Raw genomic sequence first — 16387 nt, 5'->3', positions numbered from 1 at the left:
GGCATACCATAACAGAATGGTGAGTGTGTACCTGTGATAATATTCACCCAAGTAAACCTGATTGGCCAGCTCAACCAATGACATGTTCTACAAATAAATGGCAAGCATTTTTATATATTTTTAAACAGGCAGATGTTTTTCCTCCAATTTATGCTTGGCCCACAAATTAGTATACTGTAGGCTGAGTCAACATTTGAGTATGCGTTAACAGAATATGCAGTGACAATAACAAATCGGGCAATGCCACAAATTATATATCTGACCTAGCAGCTCATTGTTCAAATATGCAGTATTCACATTCTCCTGCATTTTCAAAGGCACGTGTTAAGGCTTCAGCAATCTTAGTTCAATACGCACAAAGAGAACAAAGCCATTGTGATACATTTTTTTTTATTGAACATTTTATTTATTCTGTGCTTTTATAACTTAATAGCACATTAACAAACTGAATCTCTACCACCTACCCCCAAATATGTGATAACGTGATTCAGAAGTGCTTCTCTGTTCCAGTGACTGGCAGAAGGGGAGGGACGCAGTAAAGAAAAATAAGCTGTGGGCTCTCAAATCTTACCTTAATTCCTTGCATCATTTCACCTTCTCAAAAACACATTGGAGAAGGTGCGACAGAAGGGACCTCATACCTTCTCAAATACTGTTGAAAAGGAGGCAGGCGAGCCGATGGGATGCAAATAATCATGGAAAGATGAATTGAGAGTCAGAAAGGCACACCCAGCACTTGCTGTTCCCCCTGTAACACTCCAGTCACCTTTCCAGACAGGGCAGGCAGTGGCACTGCCTGACCAAGCCGTAGGGAGGACATCTTTTGAGGGTACACGCAGGGCAACTCCACAATCAAACATTGAACTCGTCACCCCTTTCTCAGTGCAGCTCAAATCCATGGGGGGGGGGGGGGGAAATAAAACCACCAGGACACGACAAAGACGCGCCACTACCCTCGCTTCACAGCTCTACTACGTCTGACTGCGGCAGTCCGCACTTAAACATCAAGATACAACCTTCCCCCTTACCAAGAAAACAAAATCATATTTATGTACAGGTAGAAGAATCAGATCCATTCCTACAGTCTGTACAATGTTGGGCCTATAAATTATTTACTTCATCTTTACTGCAAAAAAAGATAGAAAAACATATCCCAAAACATGCTGCAAAAAAGAAAAAAAATCTTATAGAACTCAGTCTTTCCCTTAAGTTGAGGCCTCTTCAAAACTCTTAACAGTGACTTCAAGGTTTAAGACAACACATGGACACAGTCCTCGTTCTCCAGGATCTGTGCTTAGTCTTAAATTAAAGTCCACCTTTTTTGTTAATGGGGAGGTGGAGAAAGGAGGGGGGGGAAATGAAGTCTTCCATTATCCAACATTCTGGTTGTATGAAACTCTCCTCAGGGCTTGAACTCCAGTTCATCTACACTTATGACCTTAGCAGGCATGGAAGGAAGGGGCTGCTGCAGCACATCTGAGCCAAACCACTTAGACAGACCAGCTCCGCCCACACCAGTGGGGCTACCCCCATGTTGCTGGGAGTGGCTCGTCCGGTCAGGGCCGAGGTTCTGCGACTGGTGGCCTGGGACTGATGGATGCACTGGGAGGAGAGAGAGAATGAAATTTTGCAGTAAAAGCCATTCGGAACATTGGGAAACTAATGTCCTTAAAAAAGGGATCCACTGTGCCAAGATTGTGGTGCCCTCATCTCTGCATAAACACTAGTAAAACAAATGTTCATGTTGAATAACAGCAGACTGAACAGAAAATGTCACTCACTTGGTCTCGGTTGCTGCTGCATTAGCTGCATGTGATTGCTGGCTCGTGGAGGTAAGAGGGGGTGTCCTGTCGCCCCTAGGGGGTAGAGGGGTTGTCCTAGCAGAGCAGGGGGCAAACCCTGAAGCTGAGCGAGGTCAACGTGCTGTGGAAATATGCCTAGGATGGAAAATGAAATGTCAGTGAGCTCCTCAGCAGTTCCCCACACACATCAACCATACACTGCAGGTAAACTCTTCCTGAAAACAAACTCCAACTATAGTTTTTCTAAATACCCCATGTAATATAGACATGAGTGTCATTTTCAATAGGCCAACTCATCTTGGCACTATAAAACCTGTCAGTGGCCTTATGTGATGGCTTAGAATAGCTAGGTACTGTAAACAGGTAGACCAGTACTAACCTGCCTGCATCAGAGCAGGGCCTAGCTGCTGTGGCTGGATGCCCTGGGCCAGCATCCTCTGCACAAGGCTGGGATGGAGCTGGGGCGGAGGGGGGCGCACCATGGGCACATGTCCGTGGGATAGCAGTGGTATCGGGTAGATGGGGCAGGGGTGCCCGGCAGAGCCTGGCCTGGGGCGGTCCTGGCGAGCCTGGGAGGCAGCCTTCACCCCTCCCAACTGAGAACCACTACTGCCTATCCCATCCAGAAAAGAGCTGGGAGAGCGCCTGTCTATAACACAGGCGCACAAATGCTACATTAGACAAGACAGTAGCAGAAACAACATTGCACAAGTAAGGAGCAGAGACATGGGAAGTCATCCACCTGGTTTTACCTGAGGTTGCATTCAATGCATTTCCCAAACAATGTCATTACTGACATGCAAAAACAGCCGTTGATGAACGTACCCTCTTGGGAGTGGCCTTCCTTGCTGTCTGGACGACTACCTGGCTCATCTCGACTCTTCTCTTTCGTCTCGTACATCTTACGGATCACAGACGTGGGCACGAAAGATGGTGACAGCTGTACAACACACAAGTTATTTTACTTATATAGGAGGGCATTAAAATAAAAAAAAGCAACTTAAACCAGACAGTTGATCAATACTGAGCAGATGGGAAATGTCCACTTTAACAGACAAGTGCTTATTTATCAAACTGTTTCCTGAAACCACTATGGGTTTGAGTCAGTGGAGGGATTGAACAAGGTTACAATGTTTTCACTGGAAAAATGGAATGAGTGTTTCTTATTGGACAAGTTCAGGTAGTCCCGCCCCATTTTGGTTTTCTGGTTGGCGACTAATGAATACAACGCAGACAACCTTTCGACGTACCATGCTGGTGACTGTGTTGCCAGGGGAGTGTCTGCCTGCAGGATGAGTGCCTGGACCAGGGGATCGGTTCATCCTGGGTTGCCAGATAACACACGTCAATGTAAAATGTCACCCCCATAAATTGTGAAAGATGTCAAATTTGAACCCTTTTAACGCTCAGTCACCTGTTGTGTTGGTAGACCTTGTTCGGAGGCAGTTTGTTGTAACCGGGCTGGAAGGCGTTGTGGGCATGGAGAGCAAGGTCCTGCTGGTTAATCAGAGCCTCCAGGTCAGCCTGGTCCACAGCCATGGACAGCGCCCTCATCTGGAGGCAAAGTCATAAACCACCAGTTTTTACTAACACCGCGAGTCAAACGCATTCCAGAGGGCTGAGTGTCTGCGGGTTTTCACTCCTCCCTTGTACTTGTTGAATTAAGGTCTAATTGGTAAAGAACTCTCCTCACCTGGTTGTCTAGGTCTTAATTGAAAGGGAAAACCAAAACCTGCAGACATTTGGCCCTCCATGGAATGAATGACACCCCATCTCAGGTTTCAGTTTGCATGCCATAATCGTTTGGTTACCAAGACAAGGCAAGATCTAACAAAGGGTGTTGCACCATAAAGAATTATAGATTTGATGTGCTTCAGATAAGGTTTACTGTAAACAACATCTAACCTGTTGCTGGTGTAGTGTGGGTCCATGTCCAGGGCTGAGGGATCTATGCATATCTGGGAACTGCTCCCCCATCATGGGCGCTGCACCAACAGGGTACCCTGAAACAAGACCAATCAGACAAATCACTTAAAAGTGAAGGAGCACAAAAACATTTAGGAGCACAATGAAAATAAGAGTAAAGAGTGTTTGATAAATTACTAAGTTAATGAATGAAACATTATTGGTGTTCCATGCTCAATAAAGTACAACGTACCCTCAAATAGTCACTTAGGTGAGACAAATGTTCAGCTGCCCCTTTAAGGGGTGGGCCATCACTGTGGCAACAGAGGGACTCAAACGTCTGAGATCAGCAGTGTTGGAAACTTAGTGACTGTCGCTATATTTTGAGAGTTATCAGACTGCACCAGCCACTTAACGGTCAAATATTCAAGAGACAAATTCAGCTACTTCTCAGGCTGCTTTTGGGGTAGTTTAGAAATAGGATTTTTCACACAATTTTTCAGCAAACGAGTGGGAGAAGATGTCTGTGGAGAAGTCACAGCAACGGTGCACGTACAGGAAGGAAACAAGGGTAGGGGGGCTAAAACGCTATATCGGGAACCGCAGCAAGGCAAATGGGTGCTGTGACATCGTCAAGGCAAAACGTCACCTATCGATTAATCAAGGAGCCAGGAGACGATTTCGCTGAAAAATATTTGGTAACATTGGAGATTAGATGCACAGACGTCTCTTTCCTAGCAGTTGAAAAAGGTCGAACAAAGATTAACGTTAAATTGTTTGTCAGCGTGTGAAGAAAACGATGTAAACTGCCAAGAAACAATAAAGTCACTAATAGACTTTCAAATAAATTCAAACTTCATGCCTGTGAGCTTCTAAAAATGAATCTTTCAGGAGAACAGGTTGCTGCACGAGGTGGACTACAGACTGACCAAAAACAAAACGCAACATGTCCACGTTTCATGAGCAGAAATCATCCATACACACAAAGCTTGATTCTCAAATGTGTTTACATCCCTGTTAGTGAGTATATCTCCTTTGCCAAAATAATCCATCCAAAACATATCAAGAAACTGATTAAACTGCATGATCATTACGCAGTTGCACCTTGCACTGTTCTGCACCTGCGGGATCATCTAATGGGGGGTGCTGAGGAGTATTTCGGTCTGTAATAAAGCCCTTGTGGGAAAAAACTCATTCTGATTGGCTGGGCCTGGCTCCCCAGTGGGTGGGCCTATGCCCTTCAAGGCCCACCCATGGCTGCACCCCTTCCCAGTCATGTGAAAAGCATAGATAAAGGCCTAATACATTTAAATTTAACGATTTCCTTATTAGGAACTAACTCAGTAAAATCTTTGAAACTATTGTGTTTATTTTTGTTCAGTATAGTTCTGTGATTAGCTACCCGCAAAGAATCAAAACTGCAGAATTAGTTTGAAAATAGTCAAGGCAGCAATTTCGTTGCTATAAATCACAACCTCCACGTGCTCATACTTGACTTGTTCAGTTCTCACATCTATTTTTAGGCGCAAATTCAAAAGTGGTCGCACTGTAGTGCCCAGTTTTTTCCGTAGCTACAGTGTGCCCTAAATGAACACCACCCTTTGCTTCCATATTGATGTAATGTTTACCAGCGGGTGGCCGCATGTGTCCATGGAAGTAGTCAGGCAAAGGTGCCCTCTGTAGGAAGAGTGGAGGCGAGGGCCCCCTGTGCTGAAGACCAGGCCCAGGGGGTGGAGGGGCGTCAGTGCTGCCTAGCACGCTGTGGAGGGTAGGGGAGCCGCTACGGGGAGGGCCCTGGGCACCTAGAAGCTCCTGTAGCAATTATACACACTGCTCAGACAGGACCAACACTCCAACTGAGCCACACAACATAACACCAGCCCCTTATTCCTTAGAAAGCACCCCAACCAGAATGCTACAGCCTATCAAACTCAACAGCTTATAATAAGTACTATTTTAACAGTTCCACACACCCACCCTGAACACGAGCTAGCCCCAAACTACACACCTGAAATACGTTCCTCTGCGATGGGGCAGGCACTGTGGCTTCAGGCAGGGGCACTATAGCAGGATCCGTGGGCTGATTGAGCTGTAACGGGTGGAAGAACGTGGAATCAGACAGCAGTCTTGGTTGTGGACACGCCTTTAAAACCAATCCCTCTGGGCATTTTTACCTTGCATAAATGTTTTGCATCAGACCAATTAACATTGTTAGACATTGCATTGCTATAATGTTGTCAAATGTCCAAATACAAGTTACTTAGACATCATCCAATGGAAAATTATGAGATTGTAATGACGTATATGTAACAACTTGTGACTAAATTCTAACGTTGCAGCAGATGACCAAAATGCAACATTAATTGATCAGATATGAAAAGCCCATTGGGATGGAGAAGAGCATAGCATGGCTCAGCGAGAGGCAATGAAATGGTCTTGAATGTAGATATCCCTCCATGCCCAGAGACCAAAGTGACAGACCCTGACAAATTCACCAGGGCACAAGCCCCCCCCCCAAAAAAATGTCACAGGACATACGGGTAATCCAGTCTAATTTGATAAAGGATAACATTAAAGTTAAATATGAACAAATCCTCCGTATGCAATCATTTGATTGACATGTTAGTTCATAGGGGTTCATGTGAATCCAGAACTCTTGGGAGGAACTCAAACGATGCAAATTTATGCCCATCATTTTCCAGACCTGACAACTATTAGTCTAGGAGTTCAGTTATGGTTAGGACGCTAGCTTGCATGCATCATTTGGTTTTGAGAACCTACATGTGATGTAAGAGGCCAAACTTTCAGCAGCACACACGCAAGGGTCAGTTTACCTGAAGCAGCATGCAGCTCAAAGCCGTTATGGTTTACACATCCAGCGTTACCTGAGGCAGCTTGCCGACAGGACAGTCGGTGCTTTTTAAACATCATCCGAGAGCGGCACACTTACGTTGCTGTTCACTTGGTTGGCTTTGGGGTGGGTAGGCAGAGTTCCACTTGCCTTCATGCTGCTGACCAGCTTGTTGAAGGCTGACATGTCAGGGTCTCTGGCCTGTGACCTAGGCGGCCCTGCACTGGGGCCTACACCGCCTGTTAGAGCCTGCTCCAAGTGCTCAGCCATGAAGGGCGTGCCACTGCTGGTGCTGTCTCTGATTCCTCCCCGATGCAGATTCTGGTGCAGTTTCCGATGAGACTGGTGGTTCTGCTCAGAGCCCACCTTTAGCCCCTTCAGGCCTCCCTCCACCTCCTCCAGAGAGAGCACTACACCAGAGTTAGCTAGGGGACAAGATGAGGGCTTTACAAGTGTTGGAAAAGCGTACATGTCTTGCTGCCTAATGTCATATGGTGATTTTGCAGTATGGAAACACGGAACTGCCTGGAACTGTTTAATAAGAAACAATTGGTTTTCCCATTACAAAATGTTTTAGTGCTCGAATTAAACGACCCCAATGGAAATTAAGTACTGGTCACATGAACAATTGCTACTTACTGCTCTGCTGTAGCCGTTGTTTGTTGACGTTGAGGCTCGAGAGGAGAGGCTTCAGGTCTATCTTGGCCTTGTGTAACAGCTCCAGAATGTCCACCTTGTCCCGGTGCTCCACCGACTGGATGGGGGTGAAGTAGGGGACAGGGCCCATCTGGCTGGGGGACGTGCAGCGGGGGTCCTGCCCTGAGAAATGGCAAGTAACAGTTTCCAAAAACCTCATTAGAAAACATGCGCAGTCATCAAAACAGAAAGATTCATGGAGTCCTTAGAGGGGTTTGCATGTCATTTCAGAAATTGTGGCTATCAAAACAGAAACGTTGTGGCTTTATGATTATAATATGAAAAATGTTTTTCAGGGTGGTCCTCCATATGCAAAAGACTGCATATAATGTTTTTTATAAAATTATACTTAACTAAATAAAGGAGGGCCAATGTTTGCTAGGATGTGTTCCACAGGTTGCTTAGCAACCGCTGTACCAATAAGCATTTCCCTTACTTGAATTCCATGCTGGGTTACAAAAAACAGATATATAAAAATACAATGTGCAATTTCTTGCAAAATCAACAATAACTGCTCTTTTTCCAAATAAAGTAGTCAAATAATGGCAGTATTATATATAAAAATTTAAAAAACATTTAAAAAAAAAAAACATGGCAGTACAAAAGAGGGCTCGCAATTTCAACCAATCACTACACATTTACCGCATTATATGGTTCAATCAAGCCACATATCAAACTCTCCCTCGTCAGTGCATTTTCCCAACAAATATCCCACATTGCCATGCAAAACAGTAGAAATACACCAAAAAAAAGTGCATTTTTGTACGCAATTATCACAAAACCTCCCTGCAAAGTCCTGGAGGGACTGTTTGATCCTTGAGGGCAACAGATTTGTATTAATCAAAAACATTTATTTCAGAAGCAGCCCTCTTACCAGCCAGTCTCTCCAGCTCCTCATGAGGGGTGGAGCGCAGGCTGGAGGAGCGGCTGCCCGAGGGACTCAGGTTGCTGGAGAACCACCGGCTGAAACGGCTGGCCGAAACAGGGCCCTCCCCCAGGACATCCTCTATCATCTGCAACACAGAACCAGAGGCCAGTCAGATGCAAGCTGCTGGTCCAGAGTGGCAGACTGCTAAAGGGTGGGTGTGAGCAAAGGTTGCACTTACGTTTACGGCGCTGTCCATCTGCACACTTTTGGGCTTTTTTTGGATGCATTTTGTCAGTGCTTTTTGACGGTATTGTATTCTTTCTTCATTGAATCTGTACTTTATTTCCCTATCCCATAGCTAATTTCCTTTTTTAAAGATTCCTTCGAAGGGTATTGTAATAAGTGCGGAATAAACTGGAACAGATGGGCATAAATTTGCATTGACTGAAACCTAACAAAACCACCCTACTGGCGTTAAAAACCAGTTGCCTTACGACTTTTCACTGGAAAATGACAATACGTCAAGAAAACCTTAGAAAGAAACATAGTCCTGGCCAGGGTGACAATACTGCCGGTACCACCACCCATCCAAACAGGCAAAGGACAGTACCACGTGATAAAACCATGGAACTAACCAGTGTAGGTTAAAGGGATAGTTCACCCAAATTACAAAATAATATTGGTTTCCTTACCCTGTAAGCATTTTGTGGACACGGTATGACAGCAATCTATGCTTTGGTTTGATTTCCATGGCACAGTTTCCACATTCTAACAAATGCTAAAAAATGTGCATGTGGAAACAGTGCCAGGGAAAATAAAGCACGGACTGCCAAAACACTTGGTCCACACTGCTTACATGTTAAGGAAACAAGTGTAATTTTAGTTAACTATCCCTTTAAACTACACTGAACACTTAAAAGTAAAAGGACCCAGTGTGTGATGCACTTAGAACACATTACTGTGGATATTAGCCCAGAGAGCACAACTTCTAGAACCCAAAACACACCTTAAACATGCAGTGCTCCCCAGGACTTACAGAGGCCAGTCCTGGCATGGTCTTCTCCAGATTGAAAAACTCATTGAAGTCAAAGTCTCCAGATGTCTGCTCTGGGAGGACCACTGGGTGTGGGACCTCCTGGTCTGCTGTAGAGTGGGAGTCTTTTACTACCTGCTCCGGCTCCTCTGCAAGCCCACCATTACATTCCACTGCAATAGACAGAGTGCAAATTAACATTCAGGGTAGCTTCTTTCCGTAAACAATCCGATGGCATATAGTAACATCATACAGAAAGTACTCTACTGATCATTTGGTGTCTGGAGCCCCCCCCCCCCCCCCCCCAAAAAAACCCCACCTAGGACATACCTGTACATTGTAAAGGTAGAAACATGACTATGCTCATGACCCAAACATTGACCCTCACATCAGTGTGGTCATAAATCGAAAATAAATGCACCACAAGTCAACAAGGAGCCTATTCAGACTTGCGATAAGTTAATTTGGATATTCTACAGTACTTTTGTATGCTTTTAAGCCAGTAGTTCTGAAAGTAGCGCCCACGAGCCAACTGTCCCAGAAAATTGCCCACTACATCAAAATGTACAGATATTACGTGCGCCACGTTAAGGCTCCCCTCGCTCTACTACGTGTTCATTCAATGGCTGACACTCAAATTGCTGGGGGGCTGGCTCACATGGGTGTAGTGGAAATTGTGCTGCACATCTTCCAGAAAACAGTTGCTTTCAAACTAGGGATTTCATGGCTAATTGAGGTAAGACTATAATTCTGCTCAGACTATGCATGTATGAACTACAGTCACACAAACAGCTCAAGGTTGGAGGTCAAAAAAAATAAATACAAGTCCAAGTACCAGTGCATGTCTTTAACATAGACTTCAGTAAAAAAACATTTTTGGTAAGTGTTTACTTAAGCCCATGTTGTATACTTATATCAAGCCTGAACCAAACCCAAGAAAATAAAACATGGCATCCATAACACTGCAAAGCCAATGGGATCCTTATGGGGGACAATCCAAAATTATGAAGAACCCAGCATGACATGCCTTCTCTCACAGAGTCAGTCCTCTTCCTGGACCGCTTGGGTCTGCGCTTGTCCTCCTCCAGGATCTTGTCGTCAAAGCCAATGAGCTCTATAGTCTCTGATTGGCTGGTTGGGCCCCCTGAGAACCACTCCGGCTCCTCTTCCGCTTCGTTCCTTCTCCTCTCACTGAACACACGCTTGTCCCCAAAGTCTCGCTGCAGGAAAAAAAATATGACACAAGTTTGGGGTCACATGGAAAAGGGCATTTCTATAAAAACATGAAATTAGTTGACTATTTTCTAAGACATTGACAAAGGTTATAATGGTTAATTGAAAATGTCCTTCAAACTTAGCTTTCACCAAAGAATCCTCAATTTGCAGCAATTACAGCCTTGCAGACCTTTGGCATTCTAGTTGTCAATTTGTTGAGGTAATCTGAAGATATTTCACCCCATGCTTTTTTATTTTTATTTTTTTTATTTTATTTTACCTTTATTTAACCAGGTAGGCAAGTTGAGAACAAGTTCTCATTTACAATTGCGACCTGGCCAAGATAAAGCAAAGCAGTTCGACAGATAAAACGACACAGAGTTACACATGGAGTAAAAACAAACATACAGTCAATAATGCAGTATAAACAAGTCTATATACAATGTGAGGTGAGAAGGGAGGTAAAGGCAAAAAAGGCCATGATGGCAAACTAAATACAATATAGCAAGTAAAATACTGGAATGGTAGTTTTGCAATGGAAGAATGTGCAAAGTAGAAATAAAAAATAATGGGGTGCAAAGGAGCAAATAAATAAATAAATTAAAATTAAATACAGTTGGGAAAGAGGTAGTTGTTTGGGCTAAATTATAGGTGGGCTATGTACAGGTGCAGTAATCTGTGAGCTGCTCTGACAGTTGGTGCTTAAAGCTAGTGAGGGAGATGGGTGTTTCCAGTTTCAGAGATTTTTGTAGTTCGTTCCAGTCATTGGCAGCAGAGAACTGGAAGGAGAGGCGGCCAAAGAAAGAATTGGTTTTGGGGGTGACTAGAGAGATATACCTGCTGGAGCGTGTGCTACAGGTGGGAGATGCTATGGTGACCAGCGAGCTGAGATAAGGGGGGACTTTACCTAGCAGGGTCTTGTAGATGACATGGAGCCAGTGGGTTTGGCGACGAGTATGAAGCGAGGGCCAGCCAACGAGAGCGTACAGGTCGCAATGGTGGGTAGTATATGGGGCTTTGGTGATAAAACGGATTGCACTGTGATAGACTGCATCCAATTTGTTGAGTAGGGTATTGGAGGCTATTTTGTAAATGACATCGCCAAAGTCGAGGATTGGTAGGATGGTCAGTTTTACAAGGGTATGTTTGGCAGCATGAGTGAAGGATGCTTTGTTGCGAAATAGGAAGCCAATTCTAGATTTAACTTTGGATTGGAGATGTTTGATATGGGTCTGGAAGGAGAGTTTACAGTCTAACCAGACACCTAAGTATTTGTAGTTGTCCACGTATTCTAAGTCAGAGCCGTCCAGAGTAGTGATGTTGGACAGGCGGGTAGGTGCAGGTAGCGATCGGTTGAAGAGCATGCATTTAGTTTTACTTGTATTTAAGAGCAATTGGAGGCCACGGAAGGAGAGTTGTATGGCATTGAAGCTTGCCTGGAGGGTTGTTAACACAGTGTCCAAAGAAGGGCCGGAAGTATACAGAATGGTGTCGTCTGCGTAGAGGTGGATCAGGGACTCACCAGCAGCAAGAGCGACCTCATTGATGTATACAGAGAAGAGAGTCGGTCCAAGAATTGAACCCTGTGGCACCCCCATAGAGACTGCCAGAGGTCCGGACAGCAGACCCTCCGATTTGACACACTGAACTCTATCAGAGAAGTAGTTGGTGAACCAGGCGAGGCAATCATTTGAGAAACCAAGGCTGTCGAGTCTGCCGATGAGGATATGGTGATTGACAGAGTCGAAAGCCTTGGCCAGATCAATGAATACGGCTGCACAGTAATGTTTCTTATCGATGGCGGTTAAGATATCGTCCTGAAGCACCTCCCACAAGTCAGATTTCCTTGATGGGCACTTACGTACCACATGTTCAAGGTGCTCCCACAGGCGACTGTGCTGACCACTCCATTATATAGACAGAATACCAGCTGACTGCTTCTTACCCAAATAGTTATGGCATAGTTGTTTGGAGCTGTGCTTTGAGTCATTGTCCTGTTGTAGGAGGAAATTGGCTCCAATTAAGCACAGTCCACAGGGTATGGCATGGCTTCGCAAAATGGAGTGATAGACTTCCTTCAAGATCACTTTTATCCTGTACATATCTTCCACTTTACCACCACCAAAGCACCCCAAGACCATCACATTGCCTCCACCATGCTTGACAGATGGCGTCAAGCACTCCGCCAGCATCTTTAAAATAATTTATGCGTCTCACAAATGTTCTTCTTTGTGATCTGCACACCTCAAACGTCTGTCCATAACACGTTCTCTCAATCTTCCTCTGTCCCGTGTGTTCCTTTGCCCATCTTAATCGTTTCTTTTTATTGGCCAGTCTGACATATGGCTTTTCTTTGCAACTCTGCCTAGAAGGCCAGCATCCCGGAGCCGCCTCTTCACTGTTGACATTGAGACTGGTGTTTTGCAGGTACTATTTAATGAAGCTGCCAGTTGAGGGCTTGTGAGGGATCGGTTTCTCAAACTAGACACTAATGTACTTGTCCTCTTGCTCAGTTGTGCACCAGGGCCTCCCACTCCTCTTTCTATTCTGGTTAGAACCAGTTTGCACTGTTCTGTGAAGGGAGTAGTACACAGCATTGTACGAGATCTTCAGTTTCTTAGCAATTTCTCGCATGGAATAGCCTTCATTTCTCAGAACAAGAATATACTGATGAATTTCAGAAGAAAGCTCTTTGTTTCTGGCCATTATTTGAGCCTGTAATCAAACCCACAAATGCTGATGCTCCAGATTCTCAACTAGTCTAAAAGCCAGTTTTATAGTTTATTTAATAAGCACAGCAGTTCTCAGCTGTGCTAACCATTTCAAAAGGGTTTTCAAATGATCAATTAGGTTTTTTAAACAATAAAACTTAGATTAGCTAACACAGCATGCCATTGGAACCCCAGGAGTGATGGTTGCTGATAAAATTAAAATAGAAAGCAGTTTCCAGCTATAATAGTCACTTACAACATTAAAAATGTATTTGTGATCAATTTGATGTTATGTTAATGGACACAAAAAAAAAAAGTTTCTTTCAGAAACACAGACATTTCTAAGTGACTCCAACCATTTGAACGGTAGTGTAAATACATTTTAACACTGGTAAACATTGAATCTAACACGCTGCTAAATACCATGGGATATTTTAAAAGGTGCAATATGCAGAAATCACACAGCCATTTCCTTTTTGCTTAAAAGTCAATAGTTCCCCTAATTTCCGCTTGTGACAAAACAAGAAATGTATAGTTTTGAGAACCATTGTACCATCTAAACTGCTGTGAAAAATCCGTAACCAAAAATATTATTTTCAGCTGGTGTACAAAACCGAAAGTAAAACGCACAAAAAAAATTACCTTCAGAACAGTGAACAGAAATAGCCCACAGACCAGATCGCTTTCTTTTTCTACCTTTATTTTAGAGTCTTAGAGTTGCTTTCAATGAGAATGAGATCTATAACTCACATTTCTACCCAAATTTGGTCAGGTTACATATTGCAGCTTTAAAGATGAAATAATGGAGTGTACACAGCTCCTGATGATTGTCATTTAGATTACCGCAGAACATATGCCTCCCCTTGAGGCACAAGTAACTGCCATTTTGTGGGGTCGGAAAATAGATAGAATAGCCCTAAAAGGATAAATAGTTTCAATTGAATGCAGATGAGGAAGCAACAGACACTAACCCTGAACCTCTTATCTTTGAAGTCCCGTTCCTTCTCCATTCGGGGTTCCCTCTCAAAGCCTCGCGCCGCCATGATGCGGCCACTGCCAATGCGCCGCGCACCACCCAGCCTGAGACTCTCGTTCTCCTTATTCTCCAGGGGGCTGATGGGGCGGCGGGTGGGTGCAGGCAAAGCATTGCCAACACAGCCCCCTCCAAAGCTACGACGCTGGGGGCTGAGCACCACGTCCAGGTCATCTTCCTTTAGTCGCTCGCGGGGATCTGATGACAGCGTCACAAGGAACAAACATAACATCCACTATAATGCTTCATGTTGTATTTTACAAAGCATATGTGTAAACAATATGGCACTTGTAAGGGTAGCCAAATTAATTTGCGCTTAAAACCACTTGACCCTTAATGAATATGCAATAGATGATTTTAAATGTATGCCACAGGGATTTGAAAATGAGCTTTGAATGTAATATACACAACATATTTACCTGCAATTCTACGTTTTAGAGGGACCCTATCATCCACAAAGTCCTTCTTATATCCATCCACAGGAGAGCTGCACTCTGAGGTGGGGTACAGCGAGGCATGCCACTTCTCGGGGTCCCAAACACAATCACTGTAGCCAAATGTAAGACCAAACCAGAGGGACAAACTCAACAATTAGCATAGAACCAACATGATTGGCTAAGACTATAAGCTTTGTAGGGTGTCAAGTTAATCCAAAGTGTGATAAAGTATAACACTCACCTGTCATATTTTTCAGAGAGACAGTCTGGCCTTTCATTAGAAATTGGGAAATCTTTTATCTCCAAAAGCTGCTCCTGTAAGAACACATTATGTGAACCTAAGTCCATGAAGAAATCCAATAACTTGCACATCTAGCAACTTATACTAGCCATATCTCCCAAATACCTTGGTGTATCTGTAAGGGGATGGTCCTGTTGATTCCTTGACCACTTGGTCTTTCACCACCACTGTGTCACCATTCTCCTGCTCCTCTACACAAGCATCCTCCTCTACACAAGCATCCTTTTCCATGACTCTTTTAGGGGGCTAAACCAATGTATAGCTTCTGAGACTAGTAGTTGACCTGTTGAAAAACGACATGCTGTTATGACATAACCCTCACAGGCTTAACAAAAGTAATTACAATTCATAAACAAAAAGTAATTCTATATTGGTCAGGAAGACACTGCTGATAAAGTACGTGCAAAGACATTAAAACGTATTGGCACACTTTTAAAATGTAGTTTGTGTAGTAATATCGATACAATAGTACAACGCAACAAGCTTAGATCAATGAAATTAGTCGAACAATCTATACCATAGCACATTAAGCACCGAGGTATATTAACGACATTAGGCTTCGACCGTGGACTGGTGATAAAATCCGACTCAACCAATTCGCCAAAGGAAACTGGCCTGGCAACATGTCATCCATACCTGAGCAGCACAGGCAAACTAAACCATAGCAATAGAGTAGCTAAAATTGGCTACCATTAGCATGCTAGGAAACTGGCCAGAATTAATTAGCAAGCTGTCAAGCTACTGGAAGTTAGTTAAGTTAACTAGCATATTTGCGTAATTAACTAACTAATTGGCAAAACTGCGTTGGCATATGTAGCTTATGCGTATGTTGATGCCAATTTATAAGACCGACGTCAAATATTTGATGGACGGCTGACAATTAGCTAAATTACACGACCGTCGTGTTTGGTTTACTGGTAACTAGTTAGCGAATATTAGCTAGTTAGCTGTCAAAACTTTAGTTTAGCTAGTTAGCCTGAAAGGCGACTTGTCGGCTAATCCGATAGCTAGTTAACGTGTGTGTTCGGCTACTCAATTGATAAACGCCGAGTGCACATGTAACGTTAACAAAGCAAACAAACAGGCCATCATATCACTCTGGATAAATTGCAGATACTTATACACGTAGAAGGTAACCATTAACTTACAATGCTGTTTAGAAAACGTTTGAAGCCGACTCAGAAGCTAGCTACGTTTGCTAGCTAAACTAACTCGATGGCTAGTTAGCCAGCTAGCTTGCTGGAGATAAAGCCTTCCAATAAGTGCGATACGTTTTTCTAAACAGCTAGGGTTGTTATTTTGACAAACAGCCAACGCCCGTGATATTTCTACGAACTGAAATCCGAACGTACACTAGCGTCTTCCTGGGATTGTATTCGAATGTCGAAATATACTTCTCTTTGGTCTCTTCTCTCAGTCGTAGCAGTGATTTTTCTCCGATCACCGCTTCTGAATGAGGGTCCTTCGTAGTATTATATAGTGCCCATCACTAGTGCCTTACTCAAACATATAAAATAGTATAAATCATTCATTTA

The 16387-nt window shown here is 43.8% G+C and overlaps 1 protein-coding gene across 6 annotated transcripts; it reads right to left on the bottom strand.

Moving 5' to 3' along the window:
* Window positions 1-371: 371 nt before the first annotated feature.
* On the bottom strand, window positions 372-16335 carry LOC109893553 (eukaryotic translation initiation factor 4E transporter). Of its 6 annotated transcripts, none has more exons than XM_031824852.1 (19): window positions 16001-16335; window positions 14958-15135; window positions 14793-14866; window positions 14534-14661; window positions 14053-14312; window positions 10183-10375; window positions 9159-9328; window positions 8129-8267; window positions 7198-7377; window positions 6709-6983; window positions 5716-5796; window positions 5336-5519; window positions 3708-3805; window positions 3217-3356; window positions 3053-3125; window positions 2628-2742; window positions 2182-2451; window positions 1782-1937; window positions 372-1602 (listed from the first exon to the last, which is right to left on the bottom strand). In XM_031824852.1, the coding sequence occupies exons 2-19, from the start codon at window positions 15081-15083 to the stop codon at window positions 1403-1405; spliced, it is 2862 nt and encodes a 953-aa protein (XP_031680712.1). In that variant the 5' UTR covers window positions 15084-15135; window positions 16001-16335; the 3' UTR covers window positions 372-1402. The 6 variants fall into 6 exon arrangements, with proteins under 6 accessions (XP_031680712.1, XP_020342405.1, XP_020342398.1 ...); XM_020486816.2 differs by having other exon boundaries at window positions 6658-6983; window positions 9129-9328; window positions 16205-16311; XM_020486809.2 differs by having other exon boundaries at window positions 6658-6983; window positions 9129-9328; window positions 16001-16305.
* Window positions 16336-16387: the final 52 nt, after the last annotated feature.

The sequence above is a fragment of the Oncorhynchus kisutch genome, linkage group LG1 (assembly GCF_002021735.2).
Source record: "Oncorhynchus kisutch isolate 150728-3 linkage group LG1, Okis_V2, whole genome shotgun sequence".
Lineage (NCBI taxonomy): Eukaryota > Metazoa > Chordata > Actinopteri > Salmoniformes > Salmonidae > Oncorhynchus > Oncorhynchus kisutch.
Note: the sequence above shows the minus strand (reverse complement) of the source record. Positions and strands in the feature narration are given on the sequence as shown.

What these genes read in the sequence shown, in the direction of transcription:
- LOC109893553 (XM_020486816.2), bottom strand. Translation starts at nt 15,083, where the DNA reads ATGGAAAAGGATGCTTGTGTAGAGGAGGATGCTTGTGTAGAGGAGCAG. An exon ending in TCTAAAACGTAGAATTGCAG is followed by an intron (nt 14,313 to 14,533) that starts GTAAATATGTTG and finishes CGCTGTCATCAG; the next exon opens with ATCCCCGCGAGCGACTAAAG. An exon ending in GGAAGGCCACTCCCAAGAGG is followed by an intron (nt 2,452 to 2,627) that starts GTACGTTCATCA and finishes CCTGTGTTATAG; the next exon opens with ACAGGCGCTCTCCCAGCTCT.